Below are 27,756 nucleotides of genomic sequence, written 5' to 3'. Positions count from 1 at the left end.
GTGTAATCGCTTCTGCCAGGTCGCCTTGCTCCTCCCACAGCCACCAGAGGGCGCCCAGGGACACCTGCATCAGTCACCTGCCTCCTCTGCTCAGAGCCCTTCAAGGCTCTCACCTCACCCAGGGTGATCCCCGGAGTCCACAAGGCCCTGCACGATCCGCCCTCATCTCCTCTACTTTCCCCCTTGCTCACTCTGTTCCAGCCACACCAACCTCCTCGTTGCTCAGCAAACACGCCAAGCACCGTCCTGCCTCAGGGTCTTTGCATGGGTTGTTTCCTCTGCCAGGATGGTTCTTTCTACAAATATCTATGTGGTTCCCTCCCTCACCTCCTTCAGGTCCCTGCCCAAACCCTTTATCAAAGAGGTCTTCTAGCTGCCTCCCAACCTAAAACAGCTGCCCCTCCTTCGATGCCTTTTTCCTACTTTATTTCTCTGGTCTTTATCATCTCATGCTATTGTTCACCACATCACCACGAGGGGGCACGGTCCACAGTCTGGTCTCTTTTCGCTGCTGGTGGTTGCAGGGTCTAATGATACAAGGGACTGTGGTCGCTGGAGCCGACCTGCATGGGTGTAGGGGTGATTGGCGGGCCTGGACACAGGTTGGGAAGTTGTGGGAGATCCTTGGGAAAATCATCCGCGTAGCTGGGTTCTCAACATACTTGACACCAACCTATGACAGTTTTTTTTTTTTTTTTCCTCTAGGGAAGCAGTTGGAATTAATAGCTAAGTCTCTTGTCCACTGTAGCTAAGTGAGGTGCTTGGGGTCTCTGTGGGTCCTTCTCAGAGACATGGGAAGGGAAACAAGAGAACATGACATTCTTGTGAAAAGTCACTTTCTCCTGACAGCTTACATGTTTCCTGCTTCTAGTGAAGAAAAGGAAGATTCCTATTGTTATGGACTGAATTGTGTCCCCCCCTCCCCCGGATTCATGTTGAAGTCCTAACCCCCAGTGTAACGGCATTTGGAGATGGGGTCTTTAAGGAAGTAACTAAAGTTACATGAGGTCATAAGGGTGGTCCCTAATTCAATAGGACTGGTGTCCTTATAAGAAGAGAGAGATGGACACCAGGGATGCACATTTCCCGGGCCCTGGGGAAGGCCATGTGAAGACATAGCAAGAAGGCAGCCATCTGCAAGCTGAGGAGAGAGGCCTCAGGAGAAACCAAACCCACTGGCATCAGAATCTTGGACATCCAGTCTCCAGAACTGTGAGGAAATACATTTCTGTTGTTTATGCACTCAGCCTCTGATATTTTGTTATGGTGGCCAGAGCTGATTAAGATACGTGCTCTTGGCATCTGAATTAGGTAAGGTCAAGGTTTCTCACCCTGTCAGCACTGTCGACACTTGAGGCTCCATCCTTCTTGGTTGTGGGGTCGTCCTGTGCATTGCAGGGTGTTGAGTAGCACTCACTTACCCCAGTCCTGACAACAAAGCCTGTCCCCAGACATTCCCAGGTGTTCCCTGGTGGATAAAACTGCCTCCAGTTGAGAACCACCTTAGACTCTTTCTGCTTTAATTCACTGGGAGATCTTGCATTCAGGACTGTCGTTCACATTTAAATAAAGGGAAAGTCCTTAGGGGATTTCAAGGAGGCCCTCCCCTGGGGTCATGAGATCTGCTCAAGGCCACATCTCAGGTTTACTCCTCCTCCAGGTACAGAATTGTTAACACCGGGGTCCCCAGGGACAGAGGGCTCCCTGGTATTCAGGCATCAGTCCTCCACAAACCAGTTGTGTCCCAGAGTTTATCGCCCGAAGGGTCCTCCCCTCTCCCACATCACTCTGCACACCTCTGGTGAACGTTCTCTGTTGCAGGGTCTGTTCCGTGCACCCTGAGACATTCAAGCAGCATCCCTGGCCCCTACACACCAGTTACCGTGAACACCAGCCCTCTCCCAGTTGCGACAACCCAAACTGTCTCCAGACATTGCCAATGTCCTCTGGGGGCAGAATTATGCCTGGCTGAGAATCCCTGACTTAGGATTTAACCCCTGACCTGGATCCACAACCTCTGACCCTGCTCTTTCTTTTCCATAACATGTCCCGCTTTTGAACACGTTACATATCTACTTATTGATCGTTGCCTGTTTATTTGTTGCCTCTTTCCCCACAGCTCCACAAGGGCCAGAGGTTTGTCCGTCTTTCACTGCCCCATCCCACGTGCCAAGGACAGAGCCAGGCACCCAGCAGGTGCCCAGTGGACGTTCTCATTCAATGAGCTGATAATGCAGGCAGGTCAAAGCCCTTCAGCTCCCACCAGGCCACCCCAGCACCTTCCAGGCCCTTGCAGAACTCGCCTCCAGACAGAGCCTGGTCTTTGAGGGTATTAAAGGACGAGACAGTGGCCTTTTGGCTGGTCAGCCACGTGGAGTCCTGAAGGAGAGTCCAGGCTGGCCCGGACTCAGGGAATGCTGGACAGCTGTGGAGATTCTGCTACTGGCTGGCTGAGGCCTCGTCTCGTCTCTTCTCCACACAACCCTCCACTGCTGTCCACAGCTGTTAGCACGCAGGTGGCACAGTGTTTATAAAGCTCTCACTGCAGGCTCTCAGCAGAAGCCAGAACGTTAGCCTGAGGCTGGGGAGTTTTAAAAAAACTTTTATTTTATATTGTAGTATTTTTTTTTTTTTTTTTGTCCACGCTGAGTGGCTTGTGGGATCTTAGTTCCCCAACCAGGGATCAAACCCCAGGGCCCTGGCAGTAAGAGCGCCAAGTCTTAACCACTGGAGCAACAGAGAATTCCCTGGAGTAGTTGATTAACAATGTTGGGTTAGTTTCAGATCTACAGCAAAGTGATTCAGTTATACATATACATGTATCTATTCTTTTTCAAGTTCTTTTCCCATTTAGGTTATTACAGAATATTGAGCAGAGTTCCCTGTGCTATATCGTTGGTTATCAATTTTTAATATAGCAGTGTGTATATGTCAATGAGGCTGGGGATTTTGGATTTTGATGTGTTAACTGGGTTTACGTTCGTTCAGGTAGGTGGCTGGCTCTGTCCTCATCACCTTCTGGTTGGGGTGGGGAACAGGAAGGCAGTGGGGGATGAAGGGACACAGTCCAAGCCCCTTGGGGGAGGTTTCAGGGATCCAGACACAACGTCTAGAAGAAAAAGAAACATGACGACAGAGGATTTTTTCCCCAGGCAAGAATGAGATTCTTTCGGGAGGAGAGAACAGAGGGGTGAGTGGGAAGGAGAAACAGACAGAGAAGAGGAAGGACAGACACAGAAGGGACACAGATAAGACAGATAAGGAGACACAGAAGGAGACACAGAAGGAGACAGATAAGCAGAGGGACCCGCTCTCTTTCTCTCCCAGCTAAGATGGGCCTCACAATTTTTGAAGAATCTGAAGAATCACTGAGGTTAATCCACTCCTCCATGTTACCCCCTGCCTGCTGGAAAGGAACTCAGTGTGTTTAGAAGCAAATTCAGTGTTGAAAAAAAGTGTGTTGTACTCTCAGCTGGCCCGAGACGTGATTCTGTTGAAATGGCTGTGATTGTCAGCACTGTTAGAACTGTTGTCCCCAAGCTCTCGGCTGAACTTCCTTGACTCCAGAGCTGTGCCCCATGGAACTCTGGGAGGTGACAGGACGGGGAGGGGTCCCTGGCTCACAGATGCTGGGGGCATGACCCTCTGGGAGCTGAGTAGGGTCTGGGGTATGAGTGACAATGCCAGCCAAGTGGCAGGCACATCCCCAGAGTCCTTGAAATCCTCACGTGGGGAATCTGGTGAGTGTCCTAAAGGCTGGACTTGCTAAAGTCCCACAGAAGGGGTTCTTTTTTTAAATATATATATTTATTTTATTTTTGGCTGTGTTGGGTCTTCGTTGCTGCACGCAGGCTTTCTCTAGTTGTGGTGAGTGGGGGGCTACTCTTCGTTGTGGTGCATGGGCTTCTTGTTGCAGTGGCTTCTCTTGTTGCGGAGCACGGGCTCTAGAGCACAGGCTCAGTAGTTGTGGCTCACGGGCTTAGTTGCTCTGTGGCATGTGGGATCTTCCCGGACCAGGGCTTGAACCCGTGTCCCTGCATTGGCAGGCGGATTCTTAACCACTGCGCCACCAGGGAAGTCCCACAGAAGGGGTTCTGTGCCATAAGAGACAACTCAGCAGGTCTGGGTTGTCCAAACCTTGCACATTCCAAAGGAATGACTGGTTCTTTTTTTTTTTTTTTTTGCACTACGTGGACCTCTCACTGTGGTGGCTTCTCCCGCTGCGGAGCACAGGCTCCGGATGCGCAGGCTCAGCGGCCATGGCTCACGGGCCCAGCCGCTCCGCGGCATGTGGGATCCTCCCGGACCGGGGCACGAACCCGTGTCCCCTGCATCGGCAGGCGGACTCTCAACCACTGCGCCACCAGGGAAGCCCCAGGAATGACTGGTTCTTGACCAGCTCCTGGAAGATAATGTCTAAGTCCTAGAGTGTCCTGCCTGATAAGAGTGTTTTTGTTTACCTGGGGGCCTTGGGCCAGGCCAGATGGTTTATCCTAGCAATGTGATTTATGGTGGGGGCCTTGAGTCACGTGGTATCAGCGTGACCAATAGAGGGGCTGGAGGCTGAGCAACTAAGGTCAGCCAGGCTTACAACGACCAACTCCCAATAAACACGCTAGACACCAAAGTTCAGGTGGGCTTGGATGGTTGGCAATACTGCATACATGTTGTCACACATCATTGCTGGGAGAAGTAAGCAGTGTGCATGTGACTCCACTGGAAGGGAGTGGAAGCTCCCTCTTGGTCTCTCCCGGACCCTGCTTCATGTGCCTGTTTCCTTTGCAGATTTTAATCTGTATCGTTTTGCTGTAATAAGCCATAACTGTTAGTAAAACAGTTCTGAGTCCTTCTAGCGAATCACTGAGCCCAGGTCTTGGGTTATCTTCAGACCCCTGAACACAGGTCCCCAGAGGGAAACAGCAGCTGGGATTCAAAGGCATTATGTACCAAGAGTAGGTGCACTGTTAGACCCATTTTACAGAGCTGTGGCAGGCAGAAATCTAAAGTTGCTCCTTCTTTCCCAGCAAAATCCTGGTTATTCAATCAAATGCTTGGGACTTCCCTGGTGGTGCAGTGGTTAAGAATCCGCCTGCCAATGCAGGGGAGACTGGTTCAATCCCTGGTCTGGGAAGATCCCACATGCCACGGAGCAACTAAGCCACAACTACTGAGCCTGCGTGCTACGACTACTGAAGCTTGCATGCTCTAGAACCTGCGTGCCAAAACTACTGAGCCCACATGCTGCAACTACTGAAGCCTGTGTGCTGCAACTACTGAGCCCACGTGCTGCAACTACTGAAGCCTGTGTGCTGCAACTACTGAGCCCACGTGCTGCAACTACTGAAGCCTGTGTGCTGCAACTACTGAGCCCACGTGCTGTGACTACTGAAGCCCATTTGCCTAGAGCCCATGCTCCGCCACAGGAGAAGCCGCCACAATGAGTAGCCCACGCACTGCAATGAAGAATAGCCCCCACTCGCCGCAACTAGAGAAAGCCCACAGGCAGCAACGAAGACCCAACGCAGCCAAGAAAAAAAAAAAATTAAATCAAATGCTAGTCTAGGGACTGCTATGAAAGGACTCTGCAAATGTAATTAAAGTCCCAAGTCAGCTGACTGTAAGCTGATCTGGGTGTGTCTGACCTAATCAAGTGATCCCTCTAAAAGCAGACCATTTTCTTTCTTTTTTTTTTTTGCCGTATGCGGGCCTCTCACTGTTGTGGCCTCACCCGTTGCAGAGCACAGGCTCCGGACGCGCAGGCTCAGTGGCCATGGCTCACAGGCCCAGCCGCTCCACAGCATGTGGGATCTTCCCGGATCGGGGCACGAACCCGTGTCCCCTGCATTGGCAGGCAGACTCTTAACCACTGCGCCACCAGGGAAGCTCCAGACCATTTTCTTGGCAGCAGAAGTTAGAGCGATTTGGAGCACATAAAGAATTAGTACATCCCTGGGAGCTAAGTGTAGCCTCCGGCTAAAAGCCAGAAATGAAACAGGGACCTCAGTCCTACAGCCACAAGGAACTGAATTCTGCTAACATCTAAAGGAGCTTTGGAGTAAATTTTTCCTCGGAACTTCCAGAGAAGCTCTAGAGAAGGTGGCCTCGCCACCTTGATTTTGGCCTTGTGAGACCCTGAACGGAGAGCCCAGTTGAGTCCACCTGGACTTCTGACCTACATAACTGTGAGCTAATAAGTAGGTGTGTTTTAAGCTGTTAAATTTGTGGTCACTTGTTACATGGCATAGCTAGCTAATACATGCACTGAGGCTCAGAGAGGGTGAAGTCTTCTGCCAAGGTTTACAGTTGAGGACAGGGAAGGTAGGTGGGCAAGGTGAGTCCACTTTCCCACATGATTACAAGAAAGCTGCTGCTCACACTTCTGCTTCCTCACCTCCCTGGGTTGGAACCTCCACCAGCTTCAACCATGCTGATGAGCAAACAGTCTGGGGCAGGCAGTGCCACAACGCAGACAGAACCTGGGCCTCCGCTGGTCATGTGCACCGAGATGCTTGGCAAGTCTGGACCACTTGCCTCTGACTTGTTGCATGAGAAAGAAACTTACACTGTGTGCCAGACAAGTGGCACTTACGCTGTCCCCTGAGTCTCGGCCTCACTCCTGATTCTTTCTCACTCCATTTGGGGGCACCTCCTGCTCTCCCTACCTTCATCTGCATGTTTCCTGGCTCTAATAATGTCTGTCCTCAATGTGCCCCGCCCCTTCACTGGGCACTGTCCCACTGGAAGCTGCTGGTCTCCTTCCCTGAATGTCCCCACTCCGAGCAACTTCCAGTCTTGTCTCCTTCTCCCCCTCTTCTCCCCAGGGCCCTGGAAAGAACATGTGTCCCTCAAGTGCAGTCTTCCTTCCTCATAGCCTCCCAGGGGCTTCAGCTGGGTGGAGTCCTGGCCTCTCTCTTCAGCCCCTGATTCCCATTCCTCTTCTGGACGATGGACACAGCCCTCCACCAGCTACTCTCCCAACTTCCTTCTCTCTGGTGACGCATGTGCTGCTCTCTCTGCCCTGCTGTCCCATCAGCTGCCAAGTCACATCCACTCTACCGCCAGGCCTCAGAAACCCACTCCAGGCAGGAGGGCCATGACCCCTCCACCAGAGCTGCCCTGGTCAAAGTGACCAGTGGTGACCTGGCACAAGATCTGCTAGTCACTCTTGGTCCTCATCTTTATTGGCTGCTGGGCAGCACCTGACACACTGGCGACGCCTTTTAGGAGCCTGAGTTGCCTTGGTCTCCACCCACCTCCCTGGCCACCTTTAATGCTGGGATGGCCCCAAGCTCAGTCTTCGGGGGTCTGTCGATCCACTCATCCCCTTGGAGAGCTCGTCCAGTCTCCTGGCTTAAAAGCTGCCAGCATCTGACGCCTCCTGACTCTACATCTTCAACACAGCCAGGAAGACTCATCCCCTCACTTCCTTCAGAACCTTCTCGGGGGGCCTCCACCAGAAGTGTAAGTTGGAAAGCCCCCTGCCTAGCCACCATCTTCACGTGTCACCTCCAACACCAACCTCCTGCCCTCCCTTTGCCCCAAACCTGCCCCTGCTATCTCTTCTGTCTCAGGGCACAGCAGCTCCATACTTCACGCACCGGGGCTCCAACCCCTGGGAGTGGCCTCGTTGCCTCTTCCCCTCACACCCCACATTCCATGCATCAGCATCTGGTCCTCTTGACTCCCAGGAAATATCCAGAATCTGAATATTCCATATCCGCTCCTTCCGAGCCACCATCCTGCGTTCACATGCGTTATATCAGGCCTCCTCCTAGCTTCTCTCCACTGTGGTTAGAGGGAGTAGGTGCCTCCTCTGCTCTCGAGGCTGCTTGGTGCCCCCATGAGCAGAGCGCAAGTCAGTTCAACATAGCCCCAGGTGGGGGGAGGGGCTCTGCACCCACTGGTCCCTCTGTCTGGAGCGCTTTCCCCCCAGGTATCCACGTGACTCCTTCACAACCTCGTTGGGGAGGCCTCCCCCTCACTGGACGTGTAACCTGCATCCTCCAGGCTTCGAGCGGTGTCCGGCACACCGGAGGGAAGCTCTCAGTATTTGCTGAGCAGGCGAATGGCTGAGCCCTCCGAGGCCCTGCCTCCATGCACCCTGCCCCACCTCTCCGCTCCTGTTCCTGCCCTTACCCTTGGCGATCTTGATATCCAGGGCTGTGCGGATCAGAGCCATGAGGGTAGAATTGAAGTGGACGGTGTTGTCATCGGCAACAGGCAGATCCATCCGCAGGAGCCTCTACAGAAAACCAAGGGCAAGGGCAGTCATTCCCAGGCGCCCTCCCGGGTCCCGCGAGCCAGACCCACCCTACCCAGGGAGCCCCGGGAAGAACTCTGAAGGCAGCGGCTAGGGTGCCCCCCACCCTCAGGTTACCTGTCCCGGTGTTCCATTTCCCGATTGCCCTCGGCGGCTCCCTCAGGGAGGGCACTGGGGGCTCTCCTATGCTGCGGAGCCCCTGCCCGTTCCTCGCCCGCCTGCTGGACCCTAGGGCTGGCATTTTCAGGGTTGGCCCACATCCTTGCCCTGCCCCAGAGTTCTTCTGGACAGCTCCGTTCCATTCTGACCCCAAAGAAGAAGAGTACAAGCCAGATCGCAGCAGACATGCAGCAGCCAGGCAGAGGGGTCCATTGCCGCAGCCGCCGGGGGGGCCGCTGGCTCTCCACCCCCAACCCCTGGCTCGGCCCAGACCAGACCAGATGGCCACAGGCCGCATCATTCCTCCGAGAAGCGGCAGGCAGGCGACTCCCCCTGCTGATGGGGCGGGCCCCTTGCGCAGCACATGCAGCGAGGCCATGACACACAGAACAGCGGACAGGGGCGCATGCAGACGGAATCTCGAGACTCATTCATAGCTCCGTGGAAAGTGTATCTCAGGGGCATTTCCGGATCTTGGCTCTCTGTGCAATGGCAGGGGGAAGGGGTGAGGGAGGTGTTCCCATGGCCCAGGGAAGAAAAGATTCCCTGTATCCCAGGCAGGGGCTCTGTCCCCCATGCTTGGTGGCGTGGGAGAGGATGCTGGGTTAGTGGGCACCAGCCCAGGCTGAGGTGGCACGTAGATGGAGACTGATGTTCACCAGAGGATTCAGACACAGGTCAGCAGGAAACACAGAGCTGGAGATGGCGAAGGGGATGGCAGACTCAGAGCCGAACACAAGAGATGGGTTGAGGCAGGGTGGGGAGGGAGATGGTAGACAGAGAAACACATACACACTGGGCCACTGTGCACAGCTGTGCAGGCTGTGCACTGCACAAAGGGCTCCCCATCTTAGAAATCATGGACTTGTGTATTTAAATGACAACTTCCCAGCTGATAGTGGAAAAGTGTCTTGCTCTCCCCACATCGGTGGATTCCAATTGTTTTCCCACAGACAAAGTGTTCTGTGTAAAGGATGTTCATTTCAAATTTGCACAAAGGTGCCTTATGGACCCGTGGCGGCCCTGCACAGAGACCAGGAAGGGAAGGGCACTCTCTCCCTCTCTCTTGCACACGCTCACACACACACCCACACTCAGCCAAGGAGAGACCAAGAGAAGGACAAAAGAAAACTAGAGAAGCGACAGGTACATGGTAGTAAGGCTGGTGGGGCCATCTCCTGGTCTCGCCTGGGAAGGAGGAGTTCGTGGAGGGAAGAGGACGAGGAATGAGGTTGTGGGGAGGTGGTTACACAAGGCAGGAAGAAATGGGATGGACAGAGGGGAGGGAGGACTCTTGTAGACAGAGGAGGCCAAGGTGGATGGGTGAATGGAATGATGGGACCATTTTTTTTTTTGGGAGGGGCTGACTGTAAAGGTCATCTCTGAACTTCTAGTGGATGAGTTAGGGGGAACAGAGCATCTGTCCTTGGGTGCCAAGGGAGATTCCGGGACGGGGTCTAGAGGGGTGGCCCGGCCCAGCCGCCTGGCGGCTCCTTCAGCCAGCATGCACCACCCCCCAGGTCGGCCATGGTGCCTGCCCGCCCCAGGCCCCCGCCAAGGCAGCGTGCATGGCCTGCATCAGGGTGCCACGGTCCAGGGGTCCAGCTGCGGCCCGCCTGCCCACTCTGGAACAATGGAGAGGCATGTTGGGGTGTCTTGGAGGGAGATGGGTGGCTTAAGGACAGGAAGACTGGGGAAGCAACTCCAGGGGGGAGGCAGGGGAGGAGAGGCTCTGGGTGCTCCCTGGGAAATCTTGGATCCCCCAAGGCCCTAGGTCAGAGATCAGCTTCAGGTGTGTGTGTGGGACCGTGAGACCTGGGGGCTCAAGATACAAAAGATGGGGTCCAAGCCCCTCCCTGCAAGGCACCTGCCCAGGTCTGGGCATGGGGGCCGCTCTGGGCTCATTGGCGACCCCCACCTCCCAAAGGGTGTCCAATTTGGTTCCTGGGGGACCAGGTGCGAGGGGACCTGGGGGCTCCCCTCACCCTCCCCCCGGCGTGTCGGCCATAATAGAGTCTCAAAACACCAAGACACACTGATCAGAAAGGACGGACACAGTATACTGCTTAGAATCAAGGGATGGTCATGATCCATTTACTCAAGGAGGAAAGGGGAAAAAAAGGAAAAAAGAAAAAGAAAAAAAAGAACAGTAATGCTGGAAAAAGAGACTCGGCTGGTTGTTCCTGGTCAGCACTGAAAAATCCCCAGTGCCCGGACATTGGTGGTCGGCAAGGGTTAGACTACCTTGTAAGCCACTCTGGCCGGACACTTCTTCCCCAGACCCAGGGGCGGAGACATGTGTCTCAGCATCTGATACATGTCCGGGTAAGGCATGCGGCCCCTGGCAGCACCGAAAACAAAAACGGGGGTGGGAACGGAGAACCAAAGGAAGGGTGGGTGGAGGGAGGGGAAGAAAAGGAAGGAAAAAAAAAACAACCAAAAAAAAAAAAAAAAACCAAAAACCAAAACAAAAAAATCACACGAGCCGAAAAAATAGAGAGAGAAAGATGCAGAGAACGATAAAATAGGTATTTCAAATAAATGGAAAAGAGGAGGGAAAAAATGGAAGAGGTAATTAAAAAAAAGATTATTTCACTGCTTACGAGCAGGGAGAGAGAGAGAGAGAAGAGAAAAGTCAGATTCACTTTTGACTCTGGGCTATGGTTCTGGTGGAATGTGGACGGAAGTGGGGGCTTCTCACTTGGAAGCAATGGTTTGGTTCAGTGTCATTTAAAAAACTGGGTCAAGTTCTCTGGTTTGGCTGAGGCTGGTCTCTGAGGGGGCCTAGATGGGGAAGAGGGGCCAGGGCAGTGGAAGGAGGGCTGGGGGCTTTGGGAGGCGAAGGGTGGAGGAGGGGAGAGTGGAGGAGATGGTGGGGGGGGGTCAATGCAAAGTTACAGTCCCCCCGGATGTGTCTGATTTGGGGTGCCGTTGAGACCCCGGGATGGGCAGCTTCAGCTAAGAGCAAGCAGAAATGGCTGAAGGGAACGGAGAGATATATGTTCCATGCTTCATCAAGTCTATGTGACTGCATTCTGTTGGCTAAGTTTTCTAGTTTAGTGCAAAAGAGAGAGATGGCTCTGTTTTTTAGATTATATATATATATATATATATATGAAATATATATATTGAAGAACCCCAAGCCACACTCATTCCATGGATGCTAGCAGGTTTTAGTGGAAATCAAACCTTGCAAGCAACCCTATGAGGACATTTCTTGCCTAAGCCGAGAGGGGGAGATATTACGCGCAATAAACTGTACATATCCTTATAATGAATCCGACCGCTGAAAGGAGAAGAGAGGGGATTAGTGGAGGCACGGGGTTAAGCTGCGTTCACACTGGCTCCCCGTGCACACAGTGAGGTCATGATGCCAGGGGCTGGGGACCCCCTGGCTTAGAGTAGGGGAGATGTGGGATGAGTGAAGGTCCCTGAGATGTTCCCAGACACTCACAGACCCTGGGGCAGAGGGTTTCATTTGGAGTGGGCTGGGAGCTCTGGGCTGGGGGAACCTCCCCCAGGGCTCTCTGTGTCTCCCTCTTCCACAATCTGGATGGGCTACACTGGGGGCTGGGGGGGCTCGTGGAATAGAGGACAGGGGGACAGCATCCAACTGCTGTGACCTAAAATCAAAAGAGGAAGAGTTAGGAACCAGCTGAAAGTCAAGCCCCAGCCCCGCAGCTCACCCCAGCCTCTTGGTCTCATGGAGGGTTTTCCGGGGCTGAAAGAATGGCAAGGATCGACTCCACCCCACCTTCTTCGTGAGGCTCCCCTCTAGTGTTCAGGCTGCTGAGGGCCCCCATTTAATGCTTTCTCAGGCCCCAAGCTCAGCCTGAACTAGAATCCTCAGTTTGTGGTTGGTGGGCTCTGAGCATCAGGATGGCACCTCTGAGCATCCTGCCAGGGCTTGGTGTTGAGCAGGCACTCAGTACACTTGAGCAGGGTGGAGACCACCCTTGGAAACCATCACCTGTCAACCAGGAGGGGGCACTCTTGTGCCTACGGAGATGGGAGAGCTCACTCCCTTCATGACCATGAAGATGCAAGGACCACCAAGGTTCTGTGTCCTCTCCCCTGGCCTTGTGTGACCACTTGCTCCAGGGTCCTGGGATCGCAATGGGAGCTGGGTTCCACCACTCTGATCTTGCAGCCAATTCTGTCTGCCAAGGGTACTAAACCAGCCCTTCTCCCCATACTGCCAGGAGAAATGAGGCTGAGAGGCCTCTGGCTTCCTTCCTGGGGCCTGGATAACTTGTCCTCACCATCTGGAAGCCTCACAGTGGCGGGGGCAGGAGAGACTCATAGGAGGTGAACTCATGGTGGATCCCCTCCCTCGTCTCTCAGAAAACCTGGGGTTTGGGCAGCAGTGGTACCCAAATCATTTAATCCGGGATGTGTGAGGGTGCTGATTCTCATCTTTTTTTTTTCTAGACTGATCCTCCTGAAATCCCTGCTGGCTCTCCAGGGAGCCAACACCCCAAGGTCTGGATCCTGACCTAGACTGTGCTCCAGTGCCAGAGAAAGGTGGGTGATGTGGCTGGAGGATTTGGGGTGACTGCTTACCACGCTGCGGGGTCATACTCGGCCCAGACACGCACGTACTCATCCAGGTGGTGGGGACCCAGGATGGAGGAATCTCGGGTGAGGTACTCAAAGTTGTCCATGATGACAGCAACAAAAAGGTTCAGCATCTGTGGGGACCCCAGGGGCCAAGATGGGGTGGGGGAGAGGGAGGCACATCCAAACACATATACACAGAGGCCCAGAGGGAGAGAGGGAGGGAGATAAAAATGGGAAAAGGTAGTCAGAGAAAGAGATGGGGGAGATAGAGGAAAGACACATGCCCACAGAAGGAGCCCAGAGACAGAGAGATGGAGAAATGGAGATGGGGGAGAGAGACAGAGACAGAGATAAAGATGGAGACAGAGAAAGATACAAAGAGATAAAGACCAACAGTGATGGACAGAGACAATCAGAGGGAGAGGTAGAGAGGCTGTGTTAAATAGAGGCCAACACCAAGGGGACCACCATGACCCCAAATCCTCCCACACCTGACCCCCAATGGGCCAGAACCCTGTCATGTTTCCATCCTCAGCATAAAGTAAGCACTCAGCAAATATTTCTTCGATAGATGGATGGATGAATTTTCCTGCATTTGTCTACATCTTGTAGCACCTTGTCATGTGCTCTTCTAGCCTTTAGCACATGGGGTGCTTGTATCAGTCTTGCCTTCAGGCCTTAGTAAATGCTGCTCCCTCAGTGGACATCATTTTTCTCCCTTTGGATAATAGCATCTGGGGAAACCCCTGCCCTTATACTTAGATGCTGTTGTTGGGTGTGGCTGGCTTCACAGGTGGTGGTCACATGACCTTGTGATTGGTTAGGGAGGGGTACATTACCCAAGGTGGCCAATGAGAGCCTTCCTTGGGATTTTTGCTGGCACTCTGGCAGCCATCTTCCCTTTATAGGGAGAAAGTTTGAGAATAAAGCCAGTGTGAAGGAGAACAGCAAAGAGGACAGGGTCTGCTATTGCCTGGATGCAGCCTCATTTGGACTTTTCAGTTTTATAAGTTAGTGAACTGCATATTTCACTTGTCAGTTTCGGTTGAATTTCTGTTACTTGCAACCAATTTGATCAATACATGGTCTAAGCCCTGCCCACAGTCCCTGAGGGCCACTCTTTGAAATCTTCCTTCCTTCAGTCTGAGTCTCCCCTATCAAAGGACATATCAGATTGTATTGCTACTGTCTCCTGACTTGTCTGCCCAACACCCCTGCAAACTGAGAGAAATATGTTCTCTCCTTATATCCCCAGGGCCTAGTATAAGGCCCGGCACACAGTAGGTATTAAGCAAATGTGTAGAAGTAAGCATAGTAGGTGCTTAATAAATGACCTGTAATTCTAGGTGTCCCTAACTTTCGTGACTCTATTTCTTTTATATACATCGTTATTGGAGTATAATTGCTTCACAGTGCTGTGCTAGGTTCTGCTGTACAACAAAGTGAATCAGCCATATGCATACATATATCCCCATATCCCCTCCCTCTTGAGCTTCCCTCCCACCCTCCCTATCTCACCCTTCTAGGTGGTCACAAAGCACCAAGCTGATCTCCCTGGCTATGCAGCTGCTTCCCACTAGCTATCTATTTTACATTTGGTAGTGTATATATGTCAATGCTACTCTCACTTCGCCCCAGCTTCCCCTCCCTGCCGTGTCCTCAAGCCCATTCTCTATGTCTGCTAGTGACTCTATTTTTAATTCATCATTTTGTGATATTGATTGAGCACCTGCTGTGGGCCAGTCACTGTCCTAGGTGTTGGGGATGCAGCAGTGAACTAAACAAAAATTCCTGCCTATGAAGGGCTGATGATCAAGTGTTGTAGATGTCTTCTAGGGTGCCTGCCCTTCCCAGATAGGATGTAGTATAAGACTGTGTCTCCATATGCACCCAAAGCTACTAGAACAAGGGTGGTCACTTGACCAGGAGCTAGAATGGCCCATTCGGACTCTCTTCTGGGAATTTGGAACTGGGCAAGGGACCGTCTAGGTCAATGGCTGTTGACATTAGACTTGGAGGGTGTGCTGCTGTGAGACTTAGGCTGCAAGTCTTTCAGTGTGAGACCGACTGCTGGTCTGAAGAGGGTGGATGTGTTGGGCTTTGGCTGACGGACGCTGGTCCTTGGGTTGAGTTCTGAAAATAACATCTTCCACACTCCCTGGGCAGCTTACATCCTGCCAGTAGGAGCCATGGTTAGGGGGCCAGCCTGGGGAGGAGAGAGAAGGAGGAGAGGAGCTTCCTTCTGCTTCCCATGTGGGTCTGTGTTGTGGGTTGAACTGTGTGCCCCAAAAAGATATGTTCAAATCCTGGCCCCCTGTGCCTGTGAATGTGACCTTATTTGAAAAAAGGGTCTTTGTGCACATCATCAAGTTAAGACGAGATCATACTGGATTAAGGTCGGCTAAATTCAATATGACTGCTGTCCTCATAAGAGGGAAATCTGGACACAGACACACACGGAGAAGACCATGTGATGACAGAGGCAGTGATTGGAGTGATGCTGCCACAAACCAAGGAACACCACCTGTGGCCACCAGAAGCTGGAAGAGGCCAGGAAGTATCCTATCCTATAGGCTCTGGAGGAATCATGACCCTGCCAACACCGTGGTCAGACTTCTAGCCTCCAGAACTGTGAGAGGATAAATTTTGGTTGTTTTAAGCCACTAAGTTTGTGGTTCTTTGTGACAGCAGCCACAGGAAAATGTCTTCAGTTGTCCAGGGGCAGCAGACAGCTAGGGTGCCAGCACTCCCTCAGGGGTTCCAGGGGCAGCTGGGTTGGTTAGCAACACCTTCTTTTCCTTTTAATACCCCAGCCCTGGCCTTCTTGCAGTTGTTAATCCCTGGTGACTTCAGTGTTCTCTGTTTGCTCTTTCAAGCCTGTGTAGCCAGTCCCTATATTAAATCCCCTCTGCTTGAAATACCTAGATAGTTCTTCTGACTGTGCTCAAACTGCTCCAGGAAGAGTGGAGAACAAAAAAAATTTGCCGAGATGAGGCCCCAGAGAGAGTGAGAGAGAAAGAGAGAGCAGGATGGAGGTTCCTGATAAATATATTCATTCCTCCTTGTTTCAATCTTGCAGTGCTTTATATTCTCTGGTCCTAGGAGAGTCCTCCTCTTGACAAACTTATCTTTTACTAGTGAAAACCCATTCAATTTTTTTGCAAAGCCCCACAGCTCCCAGAGAATGTTTATGTGGCTGACTTTTTCCTGCCTCCTGATCGTACAGAGGAAGGCACCTACCTTTCAGAGGGCAGGTGGGAGTCTCCCACAGCTCAGCTAGATGGGTCCTGGGGCCAGCTCTGAGCTCCATTAGTTTTTCCCTCAGCATACCCAGTGGGTCTCAAATGGGGGAGATTCTGCTCCCTCCCCCAGGGGACACTTGATAATGGCTGGAGACATTTTTGGTTGTCACAACTGGGAGGGTAGTGGGGCATGTGCTACTGGCATCTAGTGGATCAAGGCCAGGGATACTGTCAAACATCCTAGCATGCACAGAACAACCTCCATCAGAGAATGACGCAGATCCCAATGTCAACAGTGTCGAGGGTGAGGAACAGTGGTTAACCTAATCCTGGGCTGGCCCAGGCTTGGAGGGAGAAAGTGTGCAACACAGCCACATTCTATAGCATCCACACCCCTGAGAGGGAGCCAGGTCTAGGGAGCCCACCCACACATGTCCACAGACTCACCAGAAATGAGCAGAGGAAGATGAAGGAAACGAAGTAAAAATAGGCAAATTCATTGCCGCACTCATGAGTCAGGATGCCAGAGTTCTTATCACAGGGTTTACCGCTGAGGCAGGAAAGCATGATGTTGTGCCAAGCCTCTCCAGTGGCACTCCTGAGGACAGAGAGGGGGCGTCAGGGACCTGGGCACCCATCTCTGGGCACCAGCACCACCACCCCCCGCCCCCCAAGGGAGGCAGAGCATTGAGGTTAAACACTTAAGCTCTGGAGCTGGACTGGTGTTGGTTCAAGTCCCAGGTAAATCAATTTTTTCCTCTTGGGGCTCAGAGAGGGGGATTCTCATCCTTGGCTGCTGTGTATTAAAGCCCAAGGAGAATGTTTTTTAAAAATGCTGATGCCAATGCCCCACTCCCACAGACTTGGATTTAACTGGTTTGGGATGTGGCCTGGAGACATAGGTATGTTTCAAAAGCTTCCCTCTCTCTAGGTGATTGTCATTTCTTATTTCTTTCTCAGGTTACTCTGCTCCAGGCACACTGGTCTCCTTGCTGTCCTCCAACATGAGAGCTATGCTCCTGCCTTAGGGCCTTTGCACTTGCTGTACCCTCTACCCTTCCCCAGATATCCACATGGCTCCCTCTCTCAACTATTTCTCTCAAACATCACCCTCCTCAAGGGAGGTGTGACCTATCAGCCTTCCTTTTTCTTTTTTTTCAGTTGTTACTTGAGAAAAAAATTTAGTTTGACAAAAATATACATAAATTTAATAATTTTAAGCATTTAAGTGTATAATTCAATGGCAATAAGCACATTTACAGTGCCATGAAACCATCACCACTATCCACCTCCAGAACATTTTTATCATCCCAAACTGAAAAATTGTACCCCATTAAACAATAACTCCCCCCATTCCCCTCTCCCAACCCCTGACAATATTGATTCTAGTTTTTTCCCCTAAGAATTTGCCCATTTTGGGTACCTCATGTAAGTGGAATCACACATTATTTGTTCTTTTGTGTCTCCATGTCCCTCTTAATCTTGAATTTTATCTCCTATTAGTATCCGCTATAATTTGATTATTGATTGTCTGCCTCCCCCATGGGAATATAAGCACCCAGAGGGCAGAGAATGTTGTCTCTGTTTTGTTCCCAGTACTTACAGCAGTGCCTGGCACACAATAGGTGCTCAATAAGCCTCTGATGAATGAATGAAGGAACCCTAAGTGCAGCCAGGATTAAGAATCAAGCCTCAGAGTCTATTCAGAGTCTATAACCCTTTTTCCTCATCTGTCAGGTGTGGTTGCCAAGAATCTCTAGACAGGATGCTCAGGAGGATTCAGTGAGATAATGCCTGAAAACGCCTTCATGTTTACGTCTCAGGGCCTTCAGCTCCTGCCCTGCCACGGTCCCTTGGTCCCCCACGCCCACTCCAAACCTCAGTGGAACAGAAGGTTGAGGGCATGCCCCCCCGCCACCAGAAGAGAAGGATGAAAGTGTGCCCCCCTCTCACCGGAAGAGAAGCATGAGGGCCTGGAAGAAGGTCCGGAAGTTATTGTGCTCAGTGATTTGGAATTCATCCTCGTCGCTGTCCTCATCCTCTACGTCGATACCGATGTTGCCAAACACCTGGGGAATTAGATGGTGATGACTGGGGTGGCCACGCCCCCTAGTGGCTCCGGGAAAACTCCACTCAACCTTCAGGGCTGCCTCTCTGAACTGGGCTCCCTTAACCCACCCCCACCTAAGGGCGGTGGCCCTCCTTGGGAGTGCTCTGGGAACATTAGGGGGGGCTGGCACTCACCTGCATCCCAATGATGGCGTAGATGAAGAAAAGCATGGCAATCAGCAGACAGACATAGGGCAGGGCCTGGTGGGAAGGAAGGCAATTAAGAATAGTGCTGGGGGCCCCTTATCCACACTGTTTCCTTCATTTGTCCCAGTTCTCCACCCCCATGGGGTGGCCGCATGCTGTGCCCGAGTGGTGCCAGGGTTGGTGGGCCTCTTTGGTGGCTCTGATTCCCCTTGGAGCTCTCACGACACACCAGGGCAGGAAGTTAGACAAGACCCCTGCATATAACACATTCTCAGCAAGGTGTATCATAGAGGCATTTCCCCCTGATTTCTAGATTCAGCCAGAGCAGGTCGGGGTGGGGGGATCCTGATTTTTCTTAGCCCTGGGCTGGAGGCAGGGCGAGGGGCTCACCTTGAAGGACTGCACAAAGGTCCAGAGAAGAATTCGGATGGTGTAACCCTGACGGAGGAGTTTGATGAGCCGGGCCGCTCGGAAGAGGCGCAGGAAGCTCAGGTTGATGAAGTTATTCTGGGGAGACGGAGAAAGAGGGGTGACTATCCACCCACCCCCAGGGGCTCAGAGCTGTCACCACTCACAGAGGCCCCTACATGAAGCCAACCAACAGGAAAAAGCAAGCAAGACCCCAAATAAGGAGCGAGAGGAGAGAAAGCACTATTAATGCAATGGTGCGGAGGAAAAAACTCGAAAAAACGAAGTGGGGTGTGGGGAGGAGAAAGGGTGAGAAGGGAGGAAAAGGCATCAACTCAAAGGCATAAACCCTCCCTCCCAGCCCCACCCTCACTGGGGAAAGGAAAGAAAAAGGAAGGAAGAGAAAGGAGTGTGGGTGGGTCGGGTCGCGGAAGAAATAACAAAAGAACAAGGAAAAGAAAATATATCCGAATCATCCAATCAGGAAAAAAATCCGAGATGGTTTTTGTTTCTCCCAACAACCAAATGCACTGAGACAATAGGACACAAGCGGGTCAAGTTGCCGAATCCATCACACGTGTACGATGCACAAACACCAGGGCGGGGTGGGGGCAGTCAGCACGCTCAGGCCTGGTGGACATGTGTGGGTTCCGAGGGCATGTTACGCTTCGGGCCAGAAATGCATCTGTCATGGGACTCACCGGGCACCCTGCCCTGCCCTGCTGAGCTGCCCACCCTCTCCTGCCCGCCCTGACCTCACCCCACGGCCAAGAGGAGCAGTGGCTCAAGCCAATTGGAGAAGCGGAAGAGCATCTTTTCTTACCCCCTTGGCGAGCGGGAATGGGGAGGACGGGAGGGAGCTGGGGCTGTTCGGCTGCAGGGCGAGTCCTCGCTGCCCGCTGAGTCGGAGAAGATGCATTTGGGGCCCTTTCCCCCCTTTCAGGGATGGCTTCTCAGGTTCTGGAGCTGGGTGGAGTAGCACGGGACCAGGCCTGCAGGAAGCAGGAAGTACGCAGCGCCCGTGGGTGGGTGAGCTCGCCATCAGCCCAGGCCCACCGAGGGGCCGGTGCTGGGGGCCGGGAGGTGGGGCTGTCCCTGCCCCCAGGACCTCCCTGGGTGGACCCTGCCTCTGCTCAAAGGCCCCCTGTCTAGTCACTGCCTCTACCTCCTCCCTCCCGAGCCAGAAGAACCCCAGGTAGGGGTAGGGGTGGGGAGACAGCTATGGAGATGGTGGATCTTACGTGACTGTCCAGGGGCTTGTCTGCTGGGGCCTCTGGTGGGGTACTGGAGGCTAGAAGTCACGAATGGACCAAATCTGGCCAACGAAACTATTTTGTTGGGCCTGAGCAGTTTTCCTTTAGAAATTAAAAATAGCTCCTAGTGTTTAAAAGTCAGATTTTGCCCCCAAATCTGGCTTTCAGGCAACCCTGAGGCTGCTTCCACTGGTAGCAGTTACTTGAGGCAGAGATGTGGCTGCCCGCCGTGAAGCAGGCCACGTTTCCTCCAGTTTGCCAAGGTTCCCACATACTAGAAATGGAACTGGTTTCTTGGCTTACGGCATCTGCTTGGCCCCCAGAGGCATTTGAGTTTGAGACTCCTGCTTCAGGTAGGCATGGAAACCACCACTGATCAGTGGGTTGGAGGCAAAGGGGCCTTAAGGGGACTTGGAGGAGTGCTAGATACAGGCCATGTAGCAACGTTTAAAGTGGCCTAGCTCTCACCCTGCAAATGGCACAGGGGTGATCATACAGGTTGCCCCAACAGTCACAGCACTGCTTTCGGTCTCAAGAGTATGGACAGTGAATTATATGGTCATCCTGTTTGGTGGTTCCTGAGGGCTTCCCAGCCACTGGATCTAGCCAGCTCTGACCTGGGAGCTGAGAGACACAGAGAGGGGTTTCAAGGAATTTCTGAGGTTGGCAGGAGGCCTCTGGGTTTTCTGGAAAAGTCTAGGGTGCTCTCTGGGACACATCAGTTGACCCTTAGGCCTCTAGGATGGGAGAGGGGTGTGGGGATCCTACCCTGACCACATTTGGGCCTAACCACTGTGAGAATCTCTCAAGTGCCTCGAATCAACCCCCAAACTCAGCTTGGGTGACAGTCACCCTCCGTGCCCTGTTGACCTGACTTCCAGCCCTGATTGGCCACCCAGCTCCATCTGGGGACAGGGCCGATGGCCCAGGTGTCCCCAGTCCCCTCCCGTTCATCCCCAGAGTACAAGCCATCCCTTCATGGGGCAGGGCATAACATGTGGACTCATGCAGTCAGGCGGGCCCTGGAAGCAGCCTCTGGGGGCTCGGGGCAGAGTGGGGCGGTAGGGACTGCTACCATGCAGGAGAAAGAAGGGGGGTTTGCAGGGAGACGCGTGCAGAGAGCATGCTGCCCTTCTTGGGGCCAGGGAGACAGGAGACACACGGGGGAAGTAGGGGTGGAAATGAAAGAGGTGACAGGGCAGGGGAAGGTTCTAGTCTGCCCTCATCCACCCCCCCATCTCTTCCTGGGTTTGCATAGAGTCCTTCAAGTGCTCCTAGAACTTCTGACTTTCTTCCTAGCTTCCATCTTTTTGTCCACAGCCAGGAAGGAATAGCTGTCCTCTCCTCCAACCCTGCCCAGTGCTTCCTGGTTCTAGGCTGAAGGGGAGTGATGTGGGCCCTGGAAGGCTTGCTGTGTTCAGGGGTGCGAGTACTCAGAAGGACATGGAGACCACCCTCCTGAGGGCTCCAGAGAAGTCCTGCACTCGCAGACCCCACCTCCAGCCCAGATGTTGCCTCTGCACTCCAGACCCACTAACCCACTGCCTACCTGACTTCCTCTGGGGTGCCCTTCAGGGCACTTCAAGCCCACTGTGCCCACACTTGTGCTATTCCCCTAACCTGGTCCTCTCCTGGCATTCCCTAACTTCCATCTCCCAGTTCAAGCCAGACTCAAGTCCTCCAGGCACCTCTCTCCCCCCGAGCCCAGACCCAACCCTTCTCCAGGTCCTGGAGAGATCCCTGCTCAGACGGCCAGTCCTCACATTGCTCCTGCTTCCTCTGCTGTCATCTCTCCTTGGGATTCCTGGTGCTCACTTCCAGCCCAGCCCGCCGCCTACCCACTCCCTGCTCTGCAGCTGCAGGGTCTGGTCTAACCGCACTTCCGATCACGGCTCCCCTGCTCCAAATCCTCCCAGGCTCCCACAACAAGGTCCCAAGGTCCTGTCCCCTTCTGCCCTCTTCACTTTCTCTGGGTCAGCCTTCCTCTGCTCTTTGCTCCAGCCACACCCTCTCACTTGCAGACCCTGACCCCTGCGTGCTCCGAACCTGCCACAGGACTTTTGCACATGCTATTCCGGGCCTCAAATGCCCTTTTCTCCCCCTCTCCACATTGTTAACGCTGCTCATCCTTCAGCTTGCAACACAGTTACAATTTCAAGTGGGTTTCAGGGGTTATTTGACCAATGCCTGCCTCCCCCCACCTGACTGTAGGTGACACAGGGGTTGGGGGCAGTGATGGTGTCCCCTTCTGCCCAACCCTCCATCTGTGGCACTGAATTGGGGCTCATTAAATGTTTGGTGGATGAATGTCTTGTGTATGGCTAGCAGGGGAGGGATCCCGGTGCAAAGATGCCATTGTGGGTCCTTCAAAGGGGCTCAGAGGATGGTGGGGGAGGGGCAGAGGCAGGTGGGATTTAACAGAGTAAGGAATGTGCAAGTGTGCAGAGAGTCGAATAAGTGAGGCGAGGGAGAGATGGACACGGTGCATCCAGGGTGTGGGTGTGGGTTTGCAGGGTGGATGGATATAACAGAAGGGAGGGATAGTGTGTGCATGTGTGTGTGTGTGTGTCGGGGGTGGGGGAGGATCAAGAGAGGGAGATTGCAAGAGCAAAAAAAGAGAAAGGGAGAGAGAGAGACAGAGACAGAGAAAAGAGGGAACGAGAGTCAGAGACTGAACAGGAAAGAGGAGGGAGCACAGGTGTTTAGTGACTGTGTCTGGGTGGGGGGCGGGGAACAGGAGTACATGCAGATCAGGGCTCCAGGAGAGGGCGTCAGCCGGCCGGTCCATCTGGAAGCAGCCAGACCTGAGTCCCGGCCGTTCAGCCAGAACCGGTTCTGGCCATTCTGAGTCCCCCTCATTTGAGAGTCTTTGCCTGCACATTGCAAGGCCCTCAGACCTCCTCCATCAGGCTTGGAGATTTACGTCGCTGCTGGTCAAGCCCGAAGAGCTCATGGGCTTGGAATGGGGTGAGGGCTGTTGGAGCTTTCCTGGGGCCCTGGGATCTATGGAGTTAACCAGGAACAGGAGTGGTGTGAGAGAGTGCCTGATGGCTCTGAGTACAGGGCTGTGTGTAAGGAATGGGGTGGGAGACTCAGCCAGCCAACCTGTCCTGTTGGAGGTGTTGCATGGGGCAAACCCATCCTTTTCTCTGCAGAAGACACAAGCCAACCCAAACAGAAAACCCTAATTCAGAACCCAATACCAACCAGAGGAAGAGAGGTTGCAGGAACAAGGAGGGGGGGCAGGTTCGGAGGGTTTGGAGAGATGGACAGACATACGGGGGTGGGGATAGGGGAGTGCATCAGGCAATCCAAGTTTTGAAAGCCCAGGGCGTGACATGCAACGCTGATGCGAGAAGATGCGTTCACAGTTAATGTAAGGCATTTAGACTTCAGAAAGAAGTAAGACCAACCGGATTCTAGATGCAGACGTTGAAGATGGAGGGGGAGCAGGCGGGCAGGGGCAGTTGGGGAGGCGTGTTCAGCGTTTTTTAGGTTGATTTGTAACCAGTGCCAAAAAAACCAATGGGTTTCGGTTCCCGGGCGGGGAGTGGGGGTGGTGGTGGTGGGTTGGGAGATAGTCATTGGTGTATGAACACACAGACCACGTCATGGATGAACAAATGAATTTCATAGTGCATTTTGATTGGATGAGTTTTTCAGACGGCGTTGTGCCAATATACAGTTTAAAGAGCAGGCATGAAAAGAGACAAGACAAGAAACACAGTCATTATCCATCGCACGCAGGGCAAACCCACGTCACCCCAGCCACTTGTGGGTGGCAGCTGAGGCCCGGTGGGCCTCACACCCTCTCCCCCTCCCCCGAAACCCTGGGGCCTTGCCCTCCCTATGGTCTGGCTCCCCTCGCCTCAGCCTGGCTGAGCTCTGTCTGGCCTCAGACTTAGTGGGCTTACCTGGGAGGCAGAAGGGGGCTGCTGAAGGCTCCTTGCCTAGCAGGGCAAACCTTCCCCACCTCCAGGTCGGGTGTTTATCCTCCTAAAAGGGTCCAAATGCCCACCCTCTAGCTTTCCCGCCAAATGATTATAATTCAGGGCTGAGGGGCTGCCTAACAAACTGCAATCCAAGTACATTCACAGTAATAACAGCAACAGCAATAATAATAACCACCATTCGTGAACTAATTCCTGGCAGGTTCTGTGCCAAGCACTTTACGTCAATCGCTCTGATTTGCTCAAAGTTGCCATCTCTGGCCCTGGAATGTCAGCCTTCTGGGGGCAGGCGTTATTGTCGTTTTGCTCTGTTCCCGGCACCTCTAACAATGCCTGGCATACAGCAGGTGCTTAATGCATGCTTCTATGAATGCATGAATGAATGTGAGGCTTGCAAGGGTCTGATGAGGTTGGTTACGAAGGTTAGTCCCAAATACAGGACGAGAAGATGTAATACAAGTTACCCAGGGTCAAACAGCTCATAGGGGAGGGCTGTTTGACTACTGCAATAGTCCTGATATCCCTGAAGTGGATTCTGTGCCCCATTCTCCTGCCCTCCCATATCTTGCAGCCAGGAGAACAAGCTGTTGGGGTCCAGTCCTGCAGATCTCTTACTGGCAACTAGAGCTTCAATCAACTTCCTCTACCTGCCCGACTGGGGTGGTGGGTCACCCCTTCTCACCTCTTGACCCACAGGGATATTGGTTCAAAGCTGTCTTGTCTTCAGCTGTGTGGCAAGATACTTTGACTGCCAGGAGAAGCTCCAGATCTCTTAGAAACTTAGGACAGAAGATGAGGTCTAAGCTCTGGCCCTCTGCCAGGGGACAGTGGCCAGGTGGGGACGACCCCAATGGGGAGAGCCCACAGCTGGGCATGACCTCTCTAGAGGAAGGTGTCAGGGGTGAGACGGGGGAAGGGGGAACTTCTGGTTCACTGAAGATGAAGGCAAAGAATTGTGGCCAAGATACCACTCGGGTGGGGGTATGGGGGATGCGTCAGAGAATGGCCCCTCTTCTGTGTAGCTTCCCAATCCTATCAGGCTTCCAGGATAGAAGAGTGGGCCAACTGATCCCTTTGCTGCTGGGGGCTCAGTTAGGGACACCCCAGGGAACACCAGTGTGCCCTCAGGAGTCACCAGGTCTGGCTGCATGACTTTAAGTAGGTCCCTCATTCTCCTCAGCATTGAGCGTCAGTTTCCTCATCTGTGAAATGGGGCAACACCCTCTTCTTCAGGCCCCACCCCACCCAGATCTATCCTCTGCTCTCCTCTGCCTGTTCTGAGCATCACCCTGGCTCTCTGGCCTTCTGGCTCTTTTCTGGCCGGGCTTGGCCAATGGAAGTGGCTGGCAGGAGATAGAGGGTGGGAGGAGAGAAAGGTAGGGGTGTTTCTCCCCTGATGCTCCATGCCAGCTTTGGCCCTGTCTCTGGCAGGAGCTCTGTCCCTCCATGTTCACAGCTCCCACCAGGCAGCCCCTCTCTGAGTTTGGCACCTGGGCAGGTAACAGCTCCCCAGGGTGGTTGGGCGCTGGGCCCCTTCCCCTCCACTCTGTGACTAGTCTCTGCTCTTGGATCCCTTCAGTGGAACACTCTAAAGGAATTCTTTTATATGCTGAGCCCCCGACCTGCACCACGAGCTAATCCACGTAAAGCGCTTGGCACAGTGCCTGGCCGTCCCTGTCAGCTTTTATTATTGTTATTATGACAAGGTTGTTACCACCCCCGGCCCTTGGCTCTGACCCTCTGCCCTTTTGCTTCGCCTGTGAGGACCTCCTATCCTCCCCACAGCCTCCTGAGGGCCCTCAAGCCTAGGCTCACTGGCAAATGGCCAGGGAGGGGGTGTGAGGCAGGAGCTCTGGGACCTGTGTCTTCCAGACGATGTGGCCCTGTGAGGGGCCACCACAGAGACCCGCCACAGAGACCCGCCCCCCTCCACGTTGGGAACCTCCCAGGCCTGGGGATAGAGGAAGACACATGTCCCAGGGACCCTCCTAAGGTCCTGGGAATCATGTCCCCCCGTTAACCCAAGGGCCATGGCTCCCTCTTCCCCGTGAGCCAGAACATGCTTAGTTCAATCAGAATGGATTTGAAGCTGGTTCCCTCTGGGGCCCCAACACTGTGTGGTGTTTGGGGGGTGGGGCTCAGCCTTGGGATCCTTTAAGTGTCTCAGTTTTCTCAATGAGCTCATCCACATTATTTAATGATAAGTCGGTAGCCAAGAGGCAGGGAAGTTCAAGTTGCAGCGCTAGCCCCACGGCGGTGGCTTCGGACATCCCCGTCTCCCCATGTCACCCTCTTGAGGGGCTGCCCTTGCTCCCAGGGGCCCCAATTCTCCCTCTTTGGTCATGGTCAAGCGCTGGCTTGAACCAGTTGTGGCTGTTGGGACCCACTGCTCCTTGATGACCTCTTCCTCGCCCCTCCCAGCCCAGCCAGGAACTGCCCAGAGAGAAGCCGGCGGGAAACTTACCCCAAACTCGGTCACCAGGATGTCGGTGATGCTGCCCAGAACAGTCACGAAGTCGAAGATGTTCCAGGCATCGCGGAAATAATTCTAGAATGGGGACCCACAAAATAGAGATGCCAACATAGGGCTCCATGGCTGACCCCCAAGTCCAGCCCAGGGGGCCCGTTAGGGGCACAGCTGCAGACCAGTCAAGTGCCCGGGACAGTTACAGTCATTCAAAGAGCAAAATGTTGCTGGATGGGCTTCTCAGTATCATCTGTTCTGAGTCCCCCCTCCCTGGGACCCCCAAGCCTTCCCACGGCTTGCTTGGCCCCAGAGGGGGGTCTCCGGGTGCTGCTTCAGCTCTGTTGTGGGGGAGGGCTGCCTTTCTGGGCTGTGCCCTGTTTCTCCAACAGTTCCAAGGGCTCTCTGAGACCTCAGATGCTTCATAAATGACGTCACTGGGATCCTCATGAAGACTCTCGGAAGGAAGGTTTATCACCCATTTTATATAAGGCGACTGGGGCTCAGAGAGCAAAGATGCTCACCTCAGGCAGCACAGAGGTGAAGAGTCAGGATTTGAACCCAGGTCTGGGCAAGCCCAGAGTCTATGGACAGGACCCTGCTGAATCGAGACCGTGCTTATAGCACACTTGCTAAGACAGCAGCCTCTGGGTTCACATGCCAGCTCTGCTACCACCCAGCTGTGTGGCTGTGGGTCAGTGACTTAACCTCTCTGTGCCTCTATTTCCTAATCTGGAGAAGGGGGATAGGAACAAGGGTGCAGAGGCCTTCTGGGCATACACGAGGCTACACTTCCTGGACCCCTTGTGGTTAGATAAGGTTGTGTGTCTAGTTACAGCCGATGGGTTGTGAACAGAGGCAGCATGAGTCACTTTCTGGCCAGTGCAGGACCCGCCAGAACTCTCTTAACCCTGGACCTGGTGACCAGTAATGTTCCAGATGACGGCTGCTCAGTGAGCCCGGGTCTCTGAGTAAACGCTTTGTTGACTGGAGCAACAAAGCTGTGTTTGTTACCACAGCTTAACTTGAGCTATCCTGACTGGTATATCCCCGGGCTGGGTTCTGGCTCAAGTGGGACACACAGGTATAGTATGCTGTTGTTAAAATACTGAAATATTGGGACTTCCTGGTGGCGCAGTGGTTAAGACTCCACACTCCCAATGCAGGGGGCCTGGGTTCAATTCCTGGTCAGGGAATTAGATCC

General features: G+C 53.3%; 1 protein-coding gene across 1 annotated transcript in view; it reads right to left on the bottom strand.

Annotated features, from left to right (window-relative positions):
* CACNA1A (calcium voltage-gated channel subunit alpha1 A) overlaps positions 1 to 27,756 on the bottom strand; it is a 316,609-nt gene that overhangs the window by 9,189 nt on the left and 279,664 nt on the right. The window contains exons 32-39 of the mRNA XM_029216768.1: positions 26,553 to 26,636; positions 18,868 to 18,984; positions 18,466 to 18,531; positions 18,175 to 18,290; positions 16,669 to 16,819; positions 12,983 to 13,110; positions 10,664 to 10,760; positions 8,137 to 8,242 (exon numbers count right to left, since the gene is read on the bottom strand). Coding sequence (XP_029072601.1) covers positions 8,137 to 8,242; positions 10,664 to 10,760; positions 12,983 to 13,110; positions 16,669 to 16,819; positions 18,175 to 18,290; positions 18,466 to 18,531; positions 18,868 to 18,984; positions 26,553 to 26,636 — 865 coding nt within the window. The remainder of the gene's footprint in view (positions 1 to 8,136; positions 8,243 to 10,663; positions 10,761 to 12,982; positions 13,111 to 16,668; positions 16,820 to 18,174; positions 18,291 to 18,465; positions 18,532 to 18,867; positions 18,985 to 26,552; positions 26,637 to 27,756) is intronic.

This window comes from Monodon monoceros, unplaced genomic scaffold (assembly GCF_005190385.1).
Source record: "Monodon monoceros isolate NGI ecotype Baffin Bay Population unplaced genomic scaffold, NGI_Narwhal_1 Super_Scaffold_12, whole genome shotgun sequence".
NCBI lineage: Eukaryota > Metazoa > Chordata > Mammalia > Artiodactyla > Monodontidae > Monodon > Monodon monoceros.
The sequence above is the reverse complement of the archived record's forward strand: the minus strand, read 5'-3'. Positions and strand labels throughout refer to the sequence as shown.